At 40.1% G+C, this 24,597-nt stretch overlaps 1 protein-coding gene and 1 non-coding gene across 6 annotated transcripts in view; one reads left to right on the forward strand and one right to left on the reverse strand.

Annotated features, from left to right (window-relative positions):
• Window positions 1–24,597, forward strand: part of SIK2 (salt inducible kinase 2) — a 131,290-nt gene that overhangs the window by 77,409 nt on the left and 29,284 nt on the right. For all 5 annotated transcript variants that reach the window (XR_006340530.1, XM_043898916.1, XM_043898943.1 and 2 more), the window contains exon 4: window positions 9,703–9,864. Coding sequence is in view for 4 of the 5 variants with exons in the window: in XM_043898916.1 (XP_043754851.1) it covers window positions 9,703–9,864 (162 nt within the window). In the remaining variant the exon portion in view is untranslated. The remainder of the gene's footprint in view (window positions 1–9,702; window positions 9,865–24,597) is intronic.
• Window positions 11,625–11,816, reverse strand: LOC122703820. The gene has a single exon (XR_006343622.1). It is a non-coding gene; the product is annotated as a U2 spliceosomal RNA (small nuclear RNA).

Here is a 24,597-nt window from a genome sequence, read left to right on the forward strand (position 1 = left end):
TTTTTTAGTTTCCTCCTATGCCTTCCCCTTTTCTTTGATCTTTATGCCTTAGCCTCGGATTGGTTTCTTCTGGGTTTCATGAGTATGCCCCTCTGTTCCTTTAATGCTTTTCTCCTGAGTTGAAATAGTACCTTCTCAAAAGGCCTCTCCTGATCACTCTGTATAAAGTAGCCTCTCCCAGATACTTTCCAGAGGGTCACCCTATTTCTCTGACATTTATTATACTTCATGATTATAATTTTCATCTCCTTATTTATTATTGTTTCCTCCACCCAAATAAAAGTTTCATGAGGGCACAGTGCCAATATAGTGACTAACACAAAGAGGTCACTAAGGTGTTTGTTGAATGAATGAATAAACAGATGATTGTTTACTTTAAACTCACAATAAAGTGTGACTTTCTCCCTTAATTTGATTCCATGAGAGAGAAAGCATTGTGCTTCAAGACTGATCTGAAAAGAATTAGTACGATTGAGGGCCCAAGTCATCATATGCTACTGTGCTCATTATTCCTGGGCTTCCCTGCTGGCTCAGACTGTAAAGAATCTGCCTGCAATGCAGGAGACCCAGGTTCGATCCCTGGGTTGTGAAGATCCACTGGAGCAGGGAATGGTTACCCACTCTGATATTCTTGCCTTGGAAATCCCATGGACAGAGGAGCCTGGCTGGTTACAGCCCATGGGGTTGCAAAGAATCGGACACAGCTGAGCAACTAACACTTTTCACTTTTCATTGCGATTGAATTTATTCTGATTCATAATTGAGATGTGTCTGTGTGCTTTTTTAAGATCTGTACACATATATGGAAACTGAACCCCAAACCATGTTCTTTGTATAAAGTTATTTTTACAAGTCTTCTTTCTTGATTTTTCTATTAAATATTTCAAAACTGGAAATATAATTTTTTTCTAATGCTTATTTTGTGTTGTAACTACTCGATTCATATCAGACACAGCAGAGGGTATGATGTTTTCATACAATAGGATAAAAATTGCTGTGTATAGATGGAAATCAATAGATTAGAATAGATATGGAAATAAAGTACTCTTAAAAAGGTTCTATGCTATAAAGTTAGACTAGATCTGAGGAGCGGGTAAGGTAGGACATTCCCACAAAGAACAAATTTGAGGTTTATTACTGAAAAGTCGGGGTAGACAGGGGCCTAAATAACTTGTCCAATGTCATTCAGCAGTGAAAAGTAGAAGCAGCATTCATAATTAGGCTTTTCTGATTCCATGAATTTTTCTGCTATATTTTGATATCTTCCTATGTACAAAGAAATCAGAAATTTATTTTACTTATGTGTTTTTCTAAAGATATGACAGTTTTTTGAAGTCATCTGCTTGTCTCCACTATTGTCATCAGATATCACAATCTGTTGGCTTCTCTGTGGGGTTTAGAAATAACGTTAGAAAAGTTTTACCATATTTGCTTTTAATTGTTCCTGAAAACTTAAGTGTATAGTCAAAGAAGTTGATTGTAAATAATCTTTAACACTTTAAGCTCTGTAACTAAAAGCTCATCTTCTCAGAAGACTGTGGTTTGTTTCAGTAGTTACACATAGCTTGAAGAACAGATGCAAACAGTCTAATGTAGGGAAATTGCTGAAAGCACAATTAAATTGCCAGAGTATACCACAAGCAACAATTTCCTTTAATTTTTGACAAACTCCCAATTTGAAATAATTGTGTACTTACAGAAACAAACAGAGAAAAGCAAAATGTTTTAAAATCTATAGTTTCATAGTCATAATGTGTCTCATTAAATGTGTCTACATTAAAAGTTTAATGTAGTTTAATAGTATAAATAATATTACAGTCTAATATTTTAAATTAGGATAACCCTTGTTATCCTAATTCAATACAGATCATACAATTAATCTGTTTTCTGTTCGTTTTTACAGTGTAAGGTGGTATGTGTATTAATGTGCTAAAAACTGTTTTTCTTCAGGTTTTTGCTTAATGGACCTTCCTTTCCCAATTATATTTTATCCAAGAGTGATTGGTTAGAACCAGCACAGACTAAATTGACGAAGACCAGAGTCCTAATTTATAGTGAGATGGTTTTATTTTATAGTGATATTTTGTACTGATTAAAGGAAAGGAATGTTAGAGAAAAAGATGAAAAAAGATTTGAATATGTGGCTTGAAGATAATGGATCTTCAGAGTATTTTGAAGAAAATAAATGAACCAATTTTGATTACCTTATTAGAGCTACAGGATTCATAATGGTCAGATTCCATAAAACACTGTCTGTCTTCAGATTTAGTCTTTGTAAATTTGTGGGTTAGGAATGTCTGACCAGGATTTAATTATCTGAGGTCTTTTGGTTTTTTGTCTTTTTTTTTTAAGGCTGTTTCACCATAGAATATTAAATTGGCATCAACATTTTTAGTTTACTCCCAGATTACAGATTGATGAAATTACAAATTAAATCCTTTTAACATAACATTAAGTATGTAATTGCATAAGGTATTAATCTTTTTGTCTACTACCCAGCTCCAGCTTTAAGGAATACTAATAATTTCTGGGGGAAGAGCATTAAGCTTAAAGTTAGTCATTCAAAGAGTCTGACATTCCTGAAGTTTGAGAAGAGTCACCTGACTGGGTTTCTCCACTTTGATAAGAGGCTTGGAAAGCTGCTCCTTATCCCAGGGGAAAGACAAGGGGTGCCACGTAGGGTGGCGGTGGTGACGATGAGGACGACCATGAGGAGAGGACGACCGCGATGACGGTAGCGGCTAAGATTTACTGAGCACATGTGAGCACAGTCATGCACCGTGCTATGAAATCTAGACTTCTGTAAAAGCACGGTGAAGACATCGATTAATTATACCATATAAAACTTAAATCGTGAAAGCTACTTTTGGGGGCTTTGTGTGCATGCGTGTCCAGTCGCTCAGTTGTGTCTGACTCTTTGCAACCCCATGGACTGTATAGCCTGCCAGGCTCCTCTGTCCATGGGATGTTCCAGGCAAGAATACTGGAGTGGGTTGCTATTTCCTCCACTAGGGGGTTTTCCCCAGCCCAGGGATCAAACCCACACCTCCTGCTGCTCCTGCATTGCAGGCAGATTCTTTACCACTGAGCCATCTGGGAAGTCCAGTTGGGGCTTTCAGTTCAGTTCAGTTCAGTTCAGTCACTCAGTCGTGTCTGACTCTTTGTGACCCCATGATTTGCAGCACACCAGGCCTCCCTGTCCATCACAAACTCCTGGTGTTTACTCAAACTCATGTCCATCGAGTCGGTGATGCCATCCAGCCAACTCATCCTCTGTCGTCCCCTTCTCCTCCTGCCCCCAATCCCTCCCAGCATCAGGATCTTTTCCAATGAGTCAGCTCTTCACATGAGGTGGCCAAAGTATTGGAGGTTCAGCTTCAGCATCAGTCCTTCCAATGAACACCCAGGACTGATGTCCTTTAGGATGGACTGGTTGGATCTCCTTGTAATCCAAGGGACTCTCAAGAGTCTTCTCCAACACCACAGTTCAAAAGCATCAATTTTTTCAGCACTCAGCTTTCTTCACAGTCCAACTCTCACATCTATACATGACCACTGGAAAAACTGTAGCCTTGACTAGACAGACCTTTGTTGGCAAAGTAATGTCTCTGCTTTTTAATATGCTATCTAGGTTGGTTATAACTTTCCTTCCAAGGAGGAAGCGTCTTTTAATTTCATGGCTGCAGTCACCATCTGCAGTGATTTTGGAACCCAAAAAAATAAAGTCTGACACTGTTTCCACTGTTTCCCCATCTATTTCCCATGAAGTGATGGGACCAAATGCCATGATCTTAGTTTTCTGAATGTGAGCTTTAAGCCAACTTTTTCACTCTCCACTTTCACTTTTATCAGGAGGGTTTTTAGTTCCTCTTCACTTTCTGCCATAAGGGTGGTATCATCTGCATATCTGAGGTTATTGATATTTCTCCTGGCAATCTTGATTCCAGCTTGTGCTTCTTCCAGCCCAGCGTGTCTCATGATGTACTCTGCATATAAGTTAAATAAGCAGGGTGACAATATACAGCCTTGATGTACTCCTTTTCCTATGTGGAACCAGTCTGTTGTTCCATGTCCAGTTCTAACTGTTGCTTCCTGACCTGCATACAGGTTTCTCAAAATTGGGGCTTTAGCTGTACTTAATTCAGGGGTTGGTAGAAGATGATGCTTGAAGTTTTTATGTTGTGTGCCTCTAAGATGGTAGTTATAGTGACTTAGAAGGTGGTAGTGAAGTTTATAAAAAGAAAAATGAACTCGGTCTTGATAAAGCCACAGTAGCAGAAAGAAAATCTGTGTAGGTCCACAATTGTGTCAGTTATTGAAAGGTTAAATGTGCTTGCTAGATCTAGCGAAAGTCGCTCAGTCATGTCTGACTCTTTGCCATCCCATGGACTATATAGTCCATGGAATTCTCCAGGCCAGAAGACTGGAGTGGGTAGCCTTTCCCTTCTCCAGGGGATCTTCCCAACACAGGGATCGACCCCAGGTCTCCCACATTGCAGGCAGATTCTTTACCAGCTGAGCCACAAGAGAAGCCCCTTGCTATATCTAGAGGAAGTTCTAATCAGGGAATGAAATATCTTAAGGAAGAATTTCCTAACTTTGATTAATTAAGATTTTATAGACCCCCTTGAAATTGCACATAAAATTTTATATGTGTCTTTGTATGTAAGTATAATTTTCATTAGATTCTCAATAGAATCTATGACCAGAAAGTTCCAGGCCAGATGTTGAGACATATTTTGACTGAAGTGTCTGAAGAAGTACCCCCGAGACTGGCTATAAATGAGAAGCATGTGAAAGAAAACTAAAATCATCCAGTTAAGAATAAAGCAGACCAGGACTTCCCTGGTAGTCCAGTGGCTAAGACACCTTGCTTCCAATGCAGAGGGCCCAGGTTTGATCCCTCATCAGGGAACTAAATCCCACATGCCACAACTAAGAGATCTCATAACACAACTAAGCCTCAGTGCAGCCAAATACATTAAAAAAAAAAAAAAAAGAAGAAGAAGAATGAAGCAGATCAACGATTATCCCTACAAAGGTAAGAGTTTAGATTAATTCTATGAGGGAAGGAGCATAGGAAAAGAACGGCAAAAGGCCAGAACTATACTATGGTAGTTTATGTGATTGAAGAGAAAGTAGAGCCAATTAGTGAAAGAGATGGAGAAAAACCAGGCAAACACAGAATCAACAGGAAGAGATGTTTATTTTGGGAACCAATTAAGTATAAACTAATAATTGAAAGGTCATAAGAAATGAGAGCTGAGAAAGTTTCCAGGGACATTAAAGCAGTGTTGGTGGAGTGTGAAATAAACCATATCACAAGGAAGAGTAGCTTCCCTGGTGGCTCAGTGGTAAAAAAAATCTGCCTGCAGTGCTGAGACCTGGGTTCTGTCCCTGGGTCGGGAAGATCTCCTGGAGAAGGAAATGGCAACCCACTCCAGTGTTCCTGCCTGGAGAATCCCATGGACAGAGGAGCCTGGTGGGCTACATTCCTGTGGTCACAAAGAGTCGGACACGACTTAGTGACTAACACTTTCACTTTCACAAGGAAGAATAAAGGGGAAAAAAAAGATAAGTGAAGCAAATAAGGCAAAATGTTGATAGCTTTTCAATCTGGAGAATTATATTGTTTTCCCACTTCCATGTATGTTTGAAACTTCTGTAATTAAAAAAATTAAATTTCAAATGCAAAAACACTTACTAGGATATATTTATTCCTGTGTTAGCCTTTATCACATGCATGCATGCTAAGTCACTTCAGTCATGTCCGACTCTTTGCGACCCCATGGACTGTAGCCTGCCAGGCTCCTCTGTCCATGGGATTCTCCAAGTAAGAATACAGGAGTGGGTTGCCATGCCCTCCTCCAGGGGATCTTCCTGACTCGGGGACTGAACTTGCATCTCCTGTGGCTTCTGCACTGCAGGCGGATTCTTTACCACTGAGCCACCAGCGAAGCCCAGCCTTTATCACAGTTTATTGGAATTGCCTGTTTACTTGTCTGTACCAGTGTTTCTCAAACTGTCAGTGTTGAAAGACCAGTTTTTTTTGATTGGCCAGTCTGTCACAGACCATGATGTTTATCAAAATACGATAAAAATCAGTTATCATAAGAGTAAAATGCGGGGGAAGGACATGCAAAATATCAGGCTTACCTGGTGGCTCCAATGGTAAAGAATCTGCCTGCAATGTGGGAGACCAAGATTTGATCCCTGGGTCGGTAAGATGCCCTGGAGAAGGGAATGGCAACCCACTTCAGTATTCTTGCCTGGAGAATCCCATGGACAGAGGAGCCTGGTGGGCTACAGTCCACGGGGTCACAAAGAGTCAGACATGACTGAGCTACTAACACTTTCACACATACAAAATATAGCCTTAAAAAGGCTTGTTGGGACTTCCCTGGCAGTCTAGTAGCTAAGATTCCTTGTTCCCAGCTCAGGGGGCACAGGTTCAATCTCCGGTCAGGGAACTAGGTCTCACAGGCTATAGCTAAAGATCCTGTATGCTGCTGCTGCTCAAAGACTGAAGATTGCATGGGCCACAACTAAGACAGTGCAACCAAATAAATAAGTACCTTTTAAAGTTTTGTTATTAAAACCAAAAAACATAAAATTAACAATCAGAACAAATGTAAACATAGGAAAGAATTTTTTAGAACTATCCCTCCATCAAAAATACATACATAGGCAATTCATATAGAGAATTCCTATTTCACTTATAAGTTTCTTCTGTAACCATAATTAAGTAGTTTTTTAATCTGAAATGCGTGCTTTTTGCATGTTATCTTTAGACCTTGTGGATTAATTTGAGTTGGATTGGTAACAGTGCCCCTCATGGGGATGATAATTCACAGTCACGGGGTTTTACCTTGGTCATTTTCTGATCTCTGGGGGTTAGTTCTGGGGGTTGTCTGCACTGCAGAAATCATAAAGAGTAGGGAAGAGCATAGATGTGCGGAAATACTTGCTGAGATTTTTGCTTAAGAAGTGAAAATTCCACCTCTGTAAATGGTCTTTGACTCTCTGGAACATGAATGTTGTCATTTTTCTCACAGTGTTACAGGTTTATTGACATGTGATGACTGTAGCTTCAGATATACCCCCACTTTGTTTTATAGACAGTCCCTTCCTGCCAAGCTACAAAGCTTTTTAACCCCCTTGGCTATAGTAGTTCCAGTTTGGACTGATCACTTCAAAAAACCGTCAGTTACTGTAGATTCTATTGTGCTTCCCAGGACTCATTTTGTAGGCAATAGCTTGGGTAACTTTTCTACATATATTTACATGTACTTATTCATATTGCATCTGTTACGTTTCCCTGTGTTGTCAAAAATCTCAAAAAAATTTTTTTCCATTGATCCACATTGACTCAGAATTTTCAACAGGAAGAAATTCTGTCTGTTCGGAAAAGTCAGTCATTTGTCTGTGGAAAGATTGTCTCATTTCATGATACAGTTTAAGTAGCATTTATGTAGACTCTTAGGAAGGTTGTAACTAACTAGTCAGAAGATAATCCCTTACATAAGACACACTGCGTTCCCCTTGGGAATTTGCATTTGCCCTTTATTAACCCATGTCCCTGCTCATCCAGAGAAATGAGGCTCCAGTTTACTATTATGAATGGAGAGCACACTGTTCACTTGCCGAGGTATTTAGAGTCACTCTGATGATAGTTTGGACATTTTGGCTGAAAAGTCTACAGATTTGTTCTTAAGTGATCCTTTTTCCCCTTTTACCTGTATGAATGGCTCCTGTGTGCTCTATGAAGGCAAAGGGGAGTTGTGACACACTCATCTCAGTTTGTTATAACAGTAGATGTATAAAAATAAATCAGTTCATTCACATTTAAAGCCTGTAGCATGTAGAATAGAGCATTCCTGCTCCATACTTTGATCATATTGTTTTTGGAATGTTTCATGATACCATCTGTATTACGACCTTCGTCAGCTGTGTATTCAGTATTTCACCTCTGCTATTTTGTGCATAGTGCTATAAACAATGTGGGGAGTACAGAAGAGAAAGATATGGGTCTGTCTTCAAGAAGCTTAAATGAAGGGATCTTTTATTTTCTAACGCACAGAGTATTAGGGCTGCATGTGTCTGCACATTAGATATTTATGATATACATACAGATAATTAAAGTACGAGACAGTGTGTTATAAGTGAGGAGGAATCCGAAGGAGAGAGATTAGTAGATACTACCTGAGAGAAGAGGGACTCTTTCAGGGCAAGGTGGTGTTTTGAGCAGGGCTTTGAAAGGATAGTTAGGACTTTAGCAGGAGTCTAGTAAAGACGTTTGATACAGTTTTTTTAATGTTTTTCAGAGGTTCTAGTCCCAGAGCAGCCATTCACTTACCAGCTGTCTGAATTCAGCCAAATTGCTCAGTGTCTTCAGGGTCCTTATCCACAGAGTGGGAACTAGAGGAATAGTTGTCATGGAGGACTGCTAGGGGGATTAAGTGAGACACTGTGGTATGAACATGCTTGGTAAACTGTGAAGTGCTATACAAATGTTGGTAAATTTTACAGTAAGTATTGAGGATGGCATTAGCCAAAAAGATTGAATTAGCCTAGAGCAGAAAATACATGACGATGACTGTGAATATTAATTCACTCATACAGTTCCTAACTTCAGAAAAAATCTTAAACTGAAAAGCCTTTCAGGTTTTATGTTGACCCCATTTTCCTCAAAAACTCATGTCAGAGGCCTTTCAGATCTTCAGGTGAAACTTGAATAAATTGTAATGTTTAGTTTCATTGAATTCATATAGAATTAATTTTCAAATAAAATACTTTAATAGATATTATAATATTGCACAGAAAGAGCTAATGTATCTTGCAAAGTATACTTGTTTAGAGGACATGGTTTTGAGAACAAGTCTACATGTTTTAGGTAGATCAGAATTGCTCCCCTGAACAGGAGAACAAGGTGTGAATTATTTAAGCTACTTCCAGGGACTGTTGTATCTTCTATTACAGGCGGTTTGTCCAATAACTTCACAAATGGTTGTTTAAAGGAAGGATATCCCTTGTCTGATGAGAGGTCCGAGAATTTATTTATGTTCTTTGTTTTAAATAAATTTTATTTTTAAAAGATGGTTAGGAAAATACTTTTAGGAAAAGTATTCAAAATTTATTACAAAGAGCAAAGAGAATGTTGAGGCTTTAAAATGCATTTTTAAAAAATTGAAGTACAGTTTTTTTTAATTTTTATTGGAGTATAGTTGATTTACAGTGTTGTGTTACTGAAGTCTAGTTGATTTGCAATATTGTTAGTTTCAGGTGTACAACATATTGATTCCGTATTTTTACAGATTATACCCCATTTAAAATTATCATAAAATATTGGCTGTATTTCCCTGTGCTGTACAATAAGTATATCCTTGTTGCTTATTGGTTTTGTGCATATTAGTTTGTGCCTCTTAACCTAAAGAAGCTTTTTGAATTATACTGTATTGTGCCAGTTGCTGATGTCTGGTCTTGGGCTCTGTCCGCTTATCCAGACTCCAGTGAAATATGATTGGAGTTATTTTTCTCAAGACAAGGAACTTGGAAACTGTTTTACTTCAACCCTAACTCTCATTATTAAAAAAAGTTTCTGGGGCGGGGGGGAATCCTGATACTAACAGTGGGTTTGGGGTTGTTGTTTTTTTTTTTTTTTTGGTGTGTGTGAGTAATTCTGAATTCTTTCTCCTTTTACAGACTACCTTGCTAACCATGGCCGGTTAAATGAGTCTGAGGCCAGGCGCAAATTCTGGCAAATTCTGTCTGCTGTTGATTACTGTCACGGTCGGCAGATTGTGCACCGTGACCTCAAGGCTGAAAATCTCCTGCTGGATAACAACATGAATATCAAAATAGCAGGTAACTGGGACGCCGCTGGCTCTGACGTGATCAGACATGAGCCACAGCACTCGGGGTGTGGAAACAGACCTGCAGGCAGAGTTTCAGGAGCACTCCTACCTAGGACATCCCACCCTCGCAGAGTGTATTTTATCTGTTTCCTTAGTCCTGCGTGTAATGAAAAGTAAGGGAAAAAGAAAAAAAAAAGAAAAGTAAGGGAAATTAGTTCAACACGCAGCATGGCAGGAGTGTTTGGAGGGGCCGAGGGGGCCGGAAGAGCAGCGAAGGTTGCTGGCGCTCTGCCCTGCTCTCTTCATTATGACTGGTGGCTGCAGAGAGGTTGCGGACAGAAATAAGACAAAGGAGGTGACCACAGGAGAATGAGAGTATTTGCCTTCTTCTGATACAACGGGGTTTTGATTTACAACATGGAGAGTAAGATTATTTTTGCTAGTTTTCCTCCTATCCTTTTCACAATTAACAAAGACTTTTATAGTTTGTATTCCAAGTTTGCTTATTCACATGGTCAAAATTCTGATTCAGTCAGTATTTATGTGTCAGGTACTGTGCTGTGCTAGGTACTAAGGATACAAATCTAAAAAGTCAATTCTTGTGATCTTAAAAGTCTGGTGGGGAAGTAAGAATAAAGAAAATACAACATGGTAAGTGCCCCAAACTATATGTACAGACGGCAATAGAAGTATAGGTGTCGGAACATCAGTCTACCTGAGAAATCCAGAAGCTCACAAAGAAGGAACTACCTGAATTCAAGCTTGAGAGATGAGTCAGAAGCTTGCCAGGGAGATAAACAGAAGTAGGGTATTACAGACAGGCAGGCCAACTGTGTAAATATCACAGGTAAAAGAGAAAGAGATTGAGATGGAAATGGTGGGGAGTGATTGCTCACTATTAGGTAAATATAAGATCTGTAGGCATGGGGGATTGATACAGGAAGAGCAGGTAGGCAAGGATCAGAATATGAAAAGTCTTGAAGACCATGAAAAAGACGGTAGAATTTATTCTGTAGGTAGTGGGGAGCATGGTCTGTTGGAACTTTTAGGGTGGGGGTGGGGATGAAGCAGGACTGGATAAGATGATCAGATTTGCGTGTTAGAAAGACGTCTCACTCTGGCCACAGAGTGGGGACAGGTGGCAGGTGTGGGTGAGACTGGGCAGGAAGACTAATTGGGAATCTGCTGCGTTTGTCCTGTTAAGAAAACGTGGGTGTGCAGTGGAGTAGCAGCAGCAGTCTGTAGGTGTGGGAAGGAGAGAGGTCTGTTCCAGTTAGAGTTTGGAAGAGTATCAAAGGCACAAGGCAAAAGTTTAGCAAAGCTGCAAGAGGTGGTGATTTGTCCTAGGTTTATTAAAAACGGACAGACATCCACACATGAGAAGCTGAGCAAGAAGTGGATGACTAACTTGGGTGGGTACCCACTGGACTAAGTTTAGGGAGAAAGCAAATGCCTTAATTTGCTGCATTGTGGTATAAAATAGAAGTGAGAAGCCTCTGATTCATGCATTTAGCTGGCCTACTTCTATGCCATTTATGATCAATTTTTGTCTTGGGCATTTAAGAAAGGCAAACAAATGAATTTCACTTACTTTTTAAACTTATTTTACTTTAATTTTAATAATTAATATTAAATGCCACTGTTACGTATGTTTCAGGGAGTAATGGACTGGATTTTTCCTTCTATAGTCTTTGTTTTTTTGGTTTTTTTTTGTTTGTTTTTTTCTTTTTTTTTTCTTTCTTTTTTCTTTCTTTTTTCTTTTTTTTTTTTTTTTGGTGCACCGTTCCTGGAAGTACTGCAATACCAGGTTGATGCGTGGAGTGGACGGAGCAAGCTCCACATTCCAACTCCCAGCTCCAAAAATCCATTCAATACACTGTCCTCGGATAGAGGACGTATCAGATACCAAACTGATAAGAACAGATACTACACTTGATCTTAGCCAAAAGGCCGAGAAGCGATATATAGTCTTTGTTTTTTTTTCCTCTAATAGAATTGCCTAAGTAAGACAACGTTTTTACATTAATTTGCTACATTCCCATAAAGATTTGTATTGATTTGTCTTTTTGTTTTAAAAATGTAGTATTAGTGTTTATGTAATTTAAATGCAGTATTAGTGGTTCTGTAATTTATAATGTATATCCATTTCTCCCACTTTTCCTTTTTCTTTTGGCCCTTCCTTTGGCCCCATTCATTTCACTTCTTTTTGCGAACCTTCTGTAGTGCACGCCACTGGGATTTTTTGTTTACTTCTCTTTGAAAGCTTCAGCTGCCCCAAAGTTGTCCTTGTCAGAGAAGGCTCTTGTTTTTTCAGAGGGTTGGGGGGCAGTTCTTTACTCTGTGAAAAACAATACCTTTATTAAAGGAGTTCTGGGAGTCATTTCAGGCAGAGAAAGAAATGTTAGAGGTGGGAGTCATATACTATAGGAATTACAAAGTGCTGTCACAAACATCTCAAAAGAAAATGGCAAAATGGAGCGCCAAAGAAACTTGCAAATAGAATATGCAGAATATTCCATTAAGGTTATAACCAAGTTTTGCCTGGCTATAATACTGTCTTCTGTAATTCTGACCTGTAAGTAGATAAACTTAGTATTTCTGTCATTATGTGAAATCTAGTTATTTGTTTGTTTTTGCTATTTTTATTTTTGAATACTTGAAGTTCAAAATCCTCTCATTTTTCTCTGGAAGACAGGTAAAATATCAGAAACCTAAAGTTGTTCTTTCTGGTGAAGCTGGTGTAACAGCTAACATTTACTGAGCCTTCACCGTCTTCAGGCACTCTGCTATGTACTTGGGTCATTTAACCTTCACAGCAAGCCTCGGAGCTGTGTACCTATTGCCAGTTTTTAGATGAAAAGCTGAAACACAGAAGAGATTAAGTAACTTGCCAAGGTGACTCAGATAATAAGCAGCAGACCTGGAGTTCCAGCCTGGCCTCTGACCACAGTGTCTGTGCTTCTTGCAGCACACCAGCCTGTCGTTTCCGAGAGCCATGTGTCAGTTATTCCCGAGGGAGCACTCACTGCCTGAATTTCGGGTTCCGTCATTCCTAGTTACACATTCAGTGTCCTTGACTCTCTGTCTCACGAGTGGATACACACACACACATGTGCATGCAGTTTAGCTAAGCGTTCAGATTTCCCTCCCGCCCACGTTTTTTTTCTCTGTCACCCTCACCACCATTGACCCCAAATTTCAGCAAATGTTTATTAAGCATCTACTATGCTCCTCCGCTAAGTCCTGGAGATTCAGATGTTCCGAGCCAAAAACAACAGCAGTGCAAGAAAGCTCAACTCTGCTCTTACCTCAAGGAGTTAATCTTTTCAGAACCAGACCTTTAAATGAATACAGCATAAAAAGATAATTGCCGTACAAGCCGAGCCGTGAGGCTAGAAGATTGTGCCTGGAAGAATGAGGGAAGTCATTAGTAAGACTTTATTAAGGAGGGCGGCGTTTGTTGGGGGGGGTTGGCAGGGAGAAGGAGAAGGGAACAGACTTGCTGAGGAGGTGAGGTGGGGATGGCCGCTTCAGGCAGAGGCAGGCAGGCCAGAGAACTCGGTGTGTAGGGAAACTGCAGACCAGAGCTAGTGGAGAAGAAGTGTTGGTGAGGAGTGATAGGAAAAGAGCCTGGACAGGTCGCCATGCGGGATCATGAAGGATTCCACACCCCCTCGGAAGTGTAGATGTGTTCCAGTGCTGTTAAAGAATTCCTCCAGGGCATTTATTTTTATCCATCGATTTTTATCTAACTTTTTTATTGCCCTGCTTCCCTTTAAAAACATCATCTTCTGGTCTCTGAGGATTCGTCTTGAATTTTAAATAAATCTAACACATGTAGGAAAGATGGGGCTCCATGGAAAAATTACAGAACCTCAGAATAAAATACAAAAAAAATTATTCCCTCAAATTATACATTCTGTGTTTATTCTGCTTATGAACATCTTTTGCTAAATGGGCTGAATAAGTGAAAGTGAAAGTGAAGTCGCTTAGTCATGTCCGACTCTTTGAGACCCTGTGGACTGTAGCCCGCCAGGCTCCTCTGTCCATGTGATTCTCCAGGCAAGAATACTGGAGTGGGTTGCCATTTCCTTCTCCAGGGGATCTTCCCAACCCAGGGATCTGAACCTGGGTCTCCTGCATTGCAGGCAGACGCTTTATCCTCTGAGCCACGAAAATGGGCTGAATAAATGAACTGTTTTAGCCATCCTGTATGTTGAAATTGGAGCTTCCCAGGTGGCGCTAATGGTAAAGAATCTGCTTGTCAATGCAGGAGACAGAGGAGAAGCAGGTTCGATCCCTGGGTTGGAAAGATCCCCTGGTATAGGAAATGGCAACCCACTCCTGTATTCTTGCCTAGAAAATTTTATAAACAGAGAAGCCTGAGGGGCTATAGTCCATGGGGTCACAGAGTTGGACATGCCTGAGCATGCATGTGTGTGCACACACACAGTGAAATTAAAGAGAAGTATAAAACAAAGCTAGGTTTAAATTAAAATATTTGCCTCTGTTTATAAGACAGAAAATGGAATGGAAGTATCAAACATGCTTTATTTTAATAAATACAGAATCTTGGCTTTCAAATCAGATTCTCTTTTATGCTCCTCTAATGGGTACAAGACTTCAGGTACTGGTGAGCCGTGGATTCACCCACACCTGTGTATGCTCCTTGCCTCAATTATGAGACCTCCAGCCTTCACAAAATATGAGTGTTGAGACATTCAGAATCAGAGGCAGAATGCAAAAAATTTCGGCTAGTTTTAATAATTGTAGCACTGTTTCCTCCATGCTATTTCGGCTATGACTCTGCAGGCGTTAACTTGAGAATAAATTGATGAAAAACACTTAGTTTTGTTTTTCAACTTTCCTAATCTGAAATGCTTACAATGAATACTTGGAAAAGAATTAATATGTATGAATTACTCAGAGGAAGTTTTCAAAAAATATCAGAAGTCAGACAAGGCGTCACATAAAGAATGTGGAGTTTGATATCAGATGGTACTGGTGCAAATTCTAGCTGTGCCATTTAGTAACTGTGTGATCTTGGGCTGATTATTTAACTTCACCGAGCCTAGGTTTCCATATCTATTAAACAGAGATTAATCTGTTTGTCAGGAACATTGTAAGGATTAGTGATAATGTTAGACACAGGGAGGTCGTAGGTAAGATTATGCGCTCTGGAGCCAGGCTACCTGGGTTTCAGCCCTGGCTCTGCACTTTACTAGCTGCGTGACCTTGGGCATGTTACTTAATCTCTCTGTCCTCAGTTTCCTTATCGGTTAAAAGGGAGTGATGGAAGTTCATATCTCATAGTGGTTATTAGTTAGTATTTTCAAACTTCAGTGCCTGGTACACAGTTAGTGCTAGTTAAGTGTTTGTTAAATAAATTGTTAATTAAAATTCCTGGCACCATGTAAACAGTTAGGTATTTGTATTCAATGTATAATTGATTCCATGTGAAAACAAATCTTAAAAATTGATAAGCATATAACCCCCCCACCATGTCTTTTTAATTACCAAGACTTAAAGTCTCATCAATATAAATGTCAGAGGTACAAGGAAAGTTTATCATTTATATTCTGAATTGTTTCTGCTTGATGCAAATTAATATATTTTTCTAAGAGGGACCTTCAGTGTAATTAGTTGTATGTAATAAGCCTACTAAATCTAACCTGTGCATCACAGGTCTCTTGTCTTTAGCCCAAGAGGAATGCTTCCTTTCTGAACTGACCTGTAATCTATAAGTAGCCCATCATCTCTCGTGATTGCTTCTAGCAATCTTCCTGCAGTATTACTGGAAGAACTGGAGATCAGATTTCTGTATATATAATTCTAGTTTTCTGCCCTGAAACCAAAAAAGGGTGGGATAGGCTGAAACAGGTTTTGTTAGTAAAATATTTATTAAAAGTCTTCCATTTGTTATCCTCCTTCCACTAGTATTATGTAAAATGTGCAGAGAGCTTTGCATCAGCAAACAGACTGAGACCTTTTCTTTATCTTTCAAGCCTGCTTAGCCCTGGCCACACAGTAAGCCTGGAACATGGAAGGTGGCACAAAGGGTTCTGTTTCCTTTTGTCTTATTTTTCCCCTGTTCATCTCCTTCCTCCTCCCCACTCCATTTTGGGCCAAGGAAGAACATTTAATTCACTTCTTAGCTCACTAAACTCTCTCATTGGACAAATAGATGTCTCACCATGGTCAGCAGGATCACATTTCATCTCAGCTGTGATGACTGTTCTTGTGTCCTCCCGTCAGGTAGGGAGGAGGTGACTGATGTTTGGAAGTAAACTGTGCAGCTGGCCTTCCCTTGCCCGTGGACAGCAAAGTGCGCATTGCCGTCAGCGATGGCTGATTGGTATTCACTTTGTGCGACGGGTCAGCTCTGGCTCCACACTCTCCTACCTTTCATTTGTCAGCTTTCGTTTCCTCAAAATTGTCTTCTTCTCTCCTATTATAATAACTACGAAAAAGACATGTAACTCTTCAGCAAGACTGGATATCTGAATTCTACTGGCAATTTTAGAAACAAGGATAAATTTAACACTAAAGCCATCTGCTTCTGTGTAGGAGGGTTTTTAAAATTATAAATTAGACATTATAACACACTATTGGAGATTAAAAGTTGCCTGGGTTGTATTGATTCCTGGAAATCATTTACTTTTTTCTTAGCTTGAAGACTGGTTTTCAATGTTTTGTTTGCTTTTTTTCTTTTTTAAAAAATGACTTGAAATAGTTTACCTAAGGACTTCTATTTAGTCTTTGTCATGTAAATATTAAATCCTGAAACTATTTAGTAATTCTATTTCACAACAATAAACAGTGACAAGCTGTTCCACATCTTCTGTATCTTTTTCATGACCTCTGTTTTATTCTTTGTGTCCTGACTCCTGGAAGAGTGGTCAGGGGACCAGCATGAGCATCACTTTGGAGCCTGTTAGGAGTGCAGACTCTCGAACTCCCCTACCCCAGGCCTGCTGAATCAGAACCGAATTTCAGTGGTCCCCCAAGTGATTTGTATGCATGCTAATATTTGGTCTGTTTCACTCTGAGAGTATTCGCTAATGAGCTTTGTTCCCATCAGACAGTAATCAACAGGATCAGCTTATTTATTCTTTGTCCCATTCAATTCAGTTCAGTCGCTCAGTTGTGTCCGACTCTTTGTGACCCCATGGACTGCAGCATGCCAGGCTTCCCTGTCCATCACCAGCTCCCGGAGCTTATTCAAACTCATGTCCATTGAGTCAGTGATGCCATCCAACCATCTCATCCTCTGTCATCCCCTTCTCCTCCCACCTTCAATCATTCCCAGCATCGGGGTCTTTTCAGATGAGTCAGTTCTTCACATCAGGTGGCCAAAGTATTGGAGTTTCAGCTTCAGCATCAGTCTTTCCAGTGAATATTCAGGACTGATTTCCTTTAGGATGGACTGGTTGGATTTCCTTGCTGTCCAAGGGAATCTCAAGAGTCTTCTCCAACACCACAGTTCAAAAGCATCAATTCTTCGGCACTCAGCTTTCTTTATAGTCCAACTCTCACATCCATACATGACTACTGGAAAAACCATAGCTTTGACTAGACGGACCTTTGTTGGCAAAGTAATGTCTCTGCTTTTTAATATGCTTCCTAGGTTGGTCATAACCTTTCTTCCAAGGAGCAAGCGTCTTTGAATTTCATGGCTGCATTAACCATCTGCAGTGGTTTTGAGCCCAAAAAAATAAAGTCTGTCACTGTTTCCACTGTTTCCTCATCTATTTGCCATGAAGTGATGGGACCAGATGTCATGTTGCTTACTCTTTGTAAGGCCTTGTTGTTCCTAAAACGTTAACCCTTTGCTAATGGTGTTTGGGCACTGATAATTTATGTAACTTAGTGATAACAGTAATAATAGTTGGTTTTTCTTATCAGGAAGATTTGGGTCAATCAATCACTTTAAAAATATAAAGCAGAAAACAGTAATAGCAGTTCTAATACTGTTTTCAAATATATCCATGGTCTGTTAGTGGTTAGTTAGATAATAAATAATTAGAGGACTCAGCTTGTGAGGCCAAGTTGATTTCTGAGCGAACTAGTCAACAGTAATTAATCTGTTCTGTAGTTAGAAACTCTACCCCAAATGCTTTCTTTATTGATATTTTATGTGACATGAAAATTAAGTGAGGAAATATAGATATCGCAGGAAATCCCAAAGCTAACGTCAAAGTAAAACCTTGGAGTATATGCCTCGGAGTATAAGATGCCATAAATCATCTTCACATGAAAAGGACAAGATGTGTCTATTTTAACATGTCATGCATTCTTAAAATAAATATGGATTTCTAAAATGAATGTAGGTGTATATTTGATATTTGCTTTGTAAACATCCTAATTATTCCCATTCACTTATTAAGGGTGCTTTTAACAAAGCATTCAGTATTGTAGAGACGAGAAAGCCCTCACTTGTCAAGTTCTGGTAGCAGAGGGATAAATTAGAAAATCTCTCATCTCTGTACAATGTAAGGCATTTTTCCCAGGATTTATAATAGCCTCACCTCCATTTTTAAGTTGTATTAAAACTTCTCTGAAGAGTGACGGTGATACAGTTAAAAACAAAAAACAAAAAAACCCACCTGGCTTGGAGTTCAAAGGACCTATATTTGAATACTGGTTCAGCCACTTGGAGCTGTAGATAGTTTGGGCAACTTAATTAACCACTTTCAGATTCAGTTTGGAGAAGGAAACGGCAGCCCACTCCAGTGCTCTCACCTGGAAAATCCCATGAACGGAGGAGCCTGGTAGGCTACAGTCCACAGGATCACTAAGAGTCAGACACGACTGAGCGACTTCACTTTCACTTTTCACTTTCATGCATTGGAGAAGGAATGGCAGCCCACTCCAGTGTTCTTGCCTGGAGAATCCCAGGGACAGAGGAGCCTGGTGGGCTGCCGTCTATGGGGTCGCACAGAGTCGGACGTGACTGAGTGACTTGGCAGCAGCAGTAGCTTCAGTTTCCCCCTTTGTAAGGTAAAGGACAGTCATACCTCACAGGACTGTCATGATGATTAAGTGAGATAATATATACAGAAATACCAAGTGTGTAATGCCTAGTCCAAAGTAGGCAAGATGTAAATGATTTTTGGATTTGATTATAACTCATACGCCATGTTGAAAGACTAGTTGTCATTTTGCTTCAAAAACTTATGCTTTCATATCTTAAAATTTTGAAGCTAAGAGTTCTTTGAGAAAGATTTGTCTTTTCCCTGCTATGCTCAAGAAATGTTGAGAATCTTGATTGAGCTGACAAATTCAAGGTATGTCATGAGTGAGAGTTCAAGCAGTTATTCCCACACAAATAACAAATTACCTCGAGGAAAAAAACTTTATACCTTCAAAATTTTGTTGAGTTGTTTAGTCAATCAAGTATGAATAAAAATAATATCCAAATAATGCTAGTCTGAACCCTGAATTGGAGTAAGAAGTATCAATATGAACTCATAGGTTAACATTTCTTCTTAATGCATATACATATAGAAAGGAATCAACATAAATATAGGGTGTGGGTGTGTGTACACCGATAAACATTCATACATATATTTCTTCTGTTTGATGACAGCCCAGCTACAGTGAGTACATCAAGGTCTTAGTCTTGGTTCTTAAATACCATTTCTCTGTAAAAGAAGTCAGGGCTCCTTGGAAAAGTGGTTGATTCCTGGGATGGGACAGGAAAGTACAAGATCTGCCTGGAACATCTCTGGTACCAAAAGATAAGGAAATACTTAAAAAGAAATTTTTAAAAGATGGGGGCATGTTGAAAGGATACAGGAGCCAACCTGAATTATCTCCTAGTGGCCAAAGCTGGAACTATTTAAGCATCAGAAGGTGTCTCAGATGGTAAAGAATCTGTCTGCAATGTGGGAGACCCAGGTTCGATCCTTGGGTTGGGAAGATCTCCTGGAGAAGGGAATGGCAACCCACTCCAGTATTCTTGCCTGGAGAATTTCATGGACAGAGGAGCCTCGCAGGCTACAGGCCATGAGGTTGCAAAGAGTTAAACCTGACTGAGCTATTAAATTCTCACTTTCTTCTTTCAGTATTGAATTGTAATCCAAAGAATAAAGTAAATACTTATGATGCATATGATATGACAGTGTTGTAAAAAATAAAGAAATTATCTGATGAATAAATAAATAAGAGGGGAAGGAGGGACAACTCTTGAAGAGTTGTAATTTATACTGTTGAAAGAATGCAGGAAACAAAAGCTCCCCATTAGACCACCACAGTGATCATTGTTACAGTCAAGGTCTGCCAATGAGTGCTAAACTAACAGGTGAAAGTTTAAGGAGAACAGGGTATGTAGAGTGTCAATGTATCTTCTCTAAAGTATTTATTAATTTCAAAGGGCAAAATAATTTTATAATAGGGTAACCCATCAGATACCACCTTAATCAAGAGATCAAGAAAGACAAGGACAGTCTGAGGAAATGTTGCACATTAGAGAAGACCAAGCCTGGTGGACCGCAGCCCCTGGGCAGAGTCAGACACAGCTTAGCAACCAAACAACAAGGAAGTCATGACAACTGAGTCCAGTGTGGAATCCTGCTTTGAGAAGGGACATTAATGAAAACACTGGAGCGATCTTAATGAAGTCCATGTTTTAATTAACAGTGTTGCATCGGTGTTATCCTTGGTTTTGATTATTTATAGTTACATGAAATGTCAATACTAGAGGAGGGAGTTGCATGAAGCACAGAGGGAGTCCCTCTTACTTTATTGTGGCCACTCTTCAGTAAATCTAAATTTATTTCAGAATTCAAAGTTAAATAATATCAAAATGAATCCGTCATAACATGGCATACATTCTATGACAGAGAAACAATAATAAAAAAAAGTCTCTGAGGAAATAGCGGCCGTCATTTGAGGTATTCACTTGGCAGATCGGCACATTAGAGAAGACATTAAACTAGGCATTAAACTAAAAGGAGGTTTCCTTTCCAGCAGGACGGTTCGGTTCTGGGTCTAGAATAGAGAGGAATGCCCACGTGACTGTTCATAATGCTTTTCGAAAGTCAGATAATAATGTGGGGTCTTTGATTTTTCGCTATTGTTGGGAGATGATCTTTCTTTGTTTGTAGAATGGTTGACACATGTATGCACTCAGATGTTTGATGAAGGAAGGAATTTCATGTGCTGAAACATTAACCCATTCCATATGAATAAATAACAATAAAAAAATCCTGCATAGCTCTACTGTTTTCATATTTCATCCCTCTTGGTCACACCTTGTTTCACTATATGCCTTTAAGCAGAAAGCTGCAGACTGTGAACAAAGCAAGTCGTCCAGATTCCAGTAAGAAACAAAAAGACTTTTAAGTGTCTTCCCATTGCCACTTCTTAAACCTGATAATTATTAACTTGTTCAAAAAATAGCTACATGTCACTGGGCCAGAGAAGGACATAAAGGTGGTTAACAGTGAATGTGCTTTAGTCAGATTAGGTTTCTCTTGCAAGTCTGCAGCTTAGTATAATTTCTAGCAAGGTCCTTAACATCCTACCCTCACTTCCTCCTAGAATAAGGATACCTCATGGGGTTATTAAGAAGAAATCATCTTAGGAAAGCTTAGATCAGCTTCTGGCACTTTTAAAAGAGATGATGACAACATATTCATTCAGCAAACCTTCATTGAACAGCTGCTGTCAGTGTGCTGGGTCTGGGGGTACAGTCCCCCTTCTGCCCTCTCAAGGAGTTTAGTCTCATAGGGAAGACAGATAAGTAAAACAGAAAGAATTGCTATTCTTCCCTCGCATTGAGTAGCTTACTCAATGGCTACTGTTTATTGAGCACCTGCTGTATTTCGGTAGCATACCTAAAGCATTGTATATTATCTACTTTAAGTGTACATATCTACATACACTCATTATATATTGCTCATAGTCACTTTGTGAGCATAGACATTGTCGCTATTTTGCAAGTGAGGAAACCAGGACTCTGAGAAATCAATTTGCCCAAGATCACACAGCTAAGCGGAAAACCCAAGATTTGCCTGACTCCAAAGCCTTCCTTAACCCATAGATTGCATGATTACAAATAAAATATTTAATGCTCTGACAGGGTTATAGACGACATCTACCTAAATGCTATTATAATAATTCTAATGAACCTGATAGTGTTGCAGTGCTCCTTTGAATGTTCCTGCAGGCTCAAGTTCCTATTTTCTTCAGTTACCTACAGGAAATAGAGGTAACATCTGTGTAGTAGCCCTCCTCTTCTGAGGCAGCAGGCAGCTTGCTTTGTCCCAGAGGGGTATAGCCGAGGTTGAGTCTAGGCCACCATAGGCACTGCAGTGCTCTCCTACTTCTTCTGTCTTCCTGCCAATGAAGCGTCCAGTGAGGGTGCTGAGAGGAGTGGAGTCCAAGCCGACAGGCCCATGTCCCTCTTTGAGTTTGTTCTACAGGAGTAGGGGCGGGATGGGGGAAAGGGTTTCAGATTGAAGGGGTTGAGAATGGCTCTTTGAGACATTAAAATGTTACAGTGCTATTTGGAGAGTATCCTCAACTTACATGTGCTGAAACTCATCCTGTGATTATGGTTTAAAGGACAGCAATTATTGGACCTATTTCAGGATCTCCAAACACACATCCCAGAGCTTCTTGAGCTTCTCCATGTGACTGGAATTAACATCTTCCTCTTTGGATATTATTTGACCATCTGTCCTTGGCTGGTTTGAGTGTAGTTTTATAGAAAATGAGAAATACCTGTCAATATGAACACGTGGATTGTGATGGGGTGTGAATTGTTAGGTATAGAGGTGGGGCTGAGAAGATAAGACCTCTCTGACAGTCAGTTTGGAAAGCCAAGTATAGGACTGACTGCCGTTGCGTAATGGAGGGAGGCGTTCTCGTTGCCTTGCATTTCTGGACGCCGAGGATGGACCACACTGCTGTTCCTCCAGGTTTAGACACACCATCCCTCTCCCCATGTGCACCATCTTTTCTCTTCTGAACCCTTAAGCTTCTCCACGGCTCTTTTTCTTTCTGACATTTGTTTGTTTCCTTATTTATTTGTCTGTGCCAAGCCTCAGTTGCGGCATGTGGAATCTTCCCTCTTCACTGCGGCACATGGAATCTTGCAGTTGCATCATGCGGGATGCAGTTCTCTGACCAGGGATTGAACCCAGGCCCCCTGCATTGGGAGCCTGGAGTCTTAGCCATTGGACCACCAGGAAGGTCCGTCTCCACACCTTGTTTACCCTTCCAGTGTATTTTCTCAGGACCCATTTCTGTGAAGGGCAGTCATTGGTAATGATGGCTTCACTTAAGGAGAAGGGAGCTAACACTTCACATCTACTGTGCTCCAGGAATCAAGAATCTTACGTTCTTATTTCCTTTACTCCTCATAGCATCCTATCTGGGTAGGCAAATTATCCCCACACTTATAGGACAGGTACAGAAAGAAAGATTCAGGAAAGTTAAATAACTTTAATTTCTAGACAGCTACTGAAGCCCGCACGCCCTAGGGCCTGTGCTCTGCAATAAGAGAAGTCACTGCCCTGAGAAGCCCACGCACCGCAACTAGAGAGCAGACCCCCCTCACCGCAACTAGAGAAGGCCCAGCACAGCCAAAAATAAACATAAGTAGAGAAGTGCGCCACAGTCTCGAGATGGGAGTGGAGTCTGAGTGTCTGTTAACTTACTGGATCTGCACAGCAGCCTGCTGGCTGCACATGTTTCTGTGTTACAGCTGGGGCGCTTGAGGCTCAGGAGGACCGAGCCTGTGTCCCACAGACCGTCAGTCTGGTGCAGGAGACTTGCTCCAGCCCGCTGGGGCCCCTCTGAAAGCTCAGCCTCCATGCGGTGCAGACACTAGCCAGAGGAGAGCCAGTTCTTATCACTAAGGCGTGTCCTTCAGGCAGGAGTCTGTTGCAGCATAAAGACAGTATGGCTGTAACTTACAAAATAACAGGAGTCTGTTCCTCTGCTGAGAACATGAGACTGTGTGAGGGCTTAGCAAAAGCTTGCATTTACACCAGAGTGCTCACTGCGTTTGTCTTCCGTGGTAACTTCCGTGTGTATTGAAGGCCTCTGAGTACAGTGCTTCCAGAGTGCATGCTATATATCAAAGCTGCAGATTCAGTGTGACTGATATCATAAGGGGAAGGCCATTAACTGTTTAGAAGTATAATGCCACCGCATTACAAAAATGAGTAAATAAGTGATAATGATGATAAGTGGCCTGTGGTCGAGCCACAGAGCCATCACATGTTAATGAGCTATTCAGATGAGATCTGTCTATTCAGGATGTGGGAGCCAACACTTCAGAGAGTTGTTACTCAGGAAACACTGTCCTCAGTTGCCTTAAAAAGTTATCTTGCTACCTTGAGGTAATGACTATGAGAGCAGCCAGTCCCTTGGTTGTGTTTAGGTAAATGTCTTAAGAGTTTCACTCATTTGTTTCTTTCTTTAGAGACCGTATAAGCTCAAGAGCTCTAAATCATGGAGTCACTGAAATTCTAAAATTACCAAATTCAAGCTGGTTGTCCTTATTGGTGGAATTTTTCTTTTCAGCCTTAAAAATATATGATTTAAAGTCTTTTTTCCAGCCTCTCACTCATTCTCTTTGAGAAGAAAACTTAATTCATTAACACATTCATTCAAGAAATATTTATTGAATGCTTAATATTTGCTACTCATGGTGCTAAATGCTAAGGAAACATCACAAGTTACATGCCACCCCATGCTCACAGAGTGAATTAGTAGTGGTATTGTCGAT

This window comes from Cervus elaphus, chromosome 1 (assembly GCF_910594005.1).
Source record: "Cervus elaphus chromosome 1, mCerEla1.1, whole genome shotgun sequence".
Lineage (NCBI taxonomy): Eukaryota > Metazoa > Chordata > Mammalia > Artiodactyla > Cervidae > Cervus > Cervus elaphus.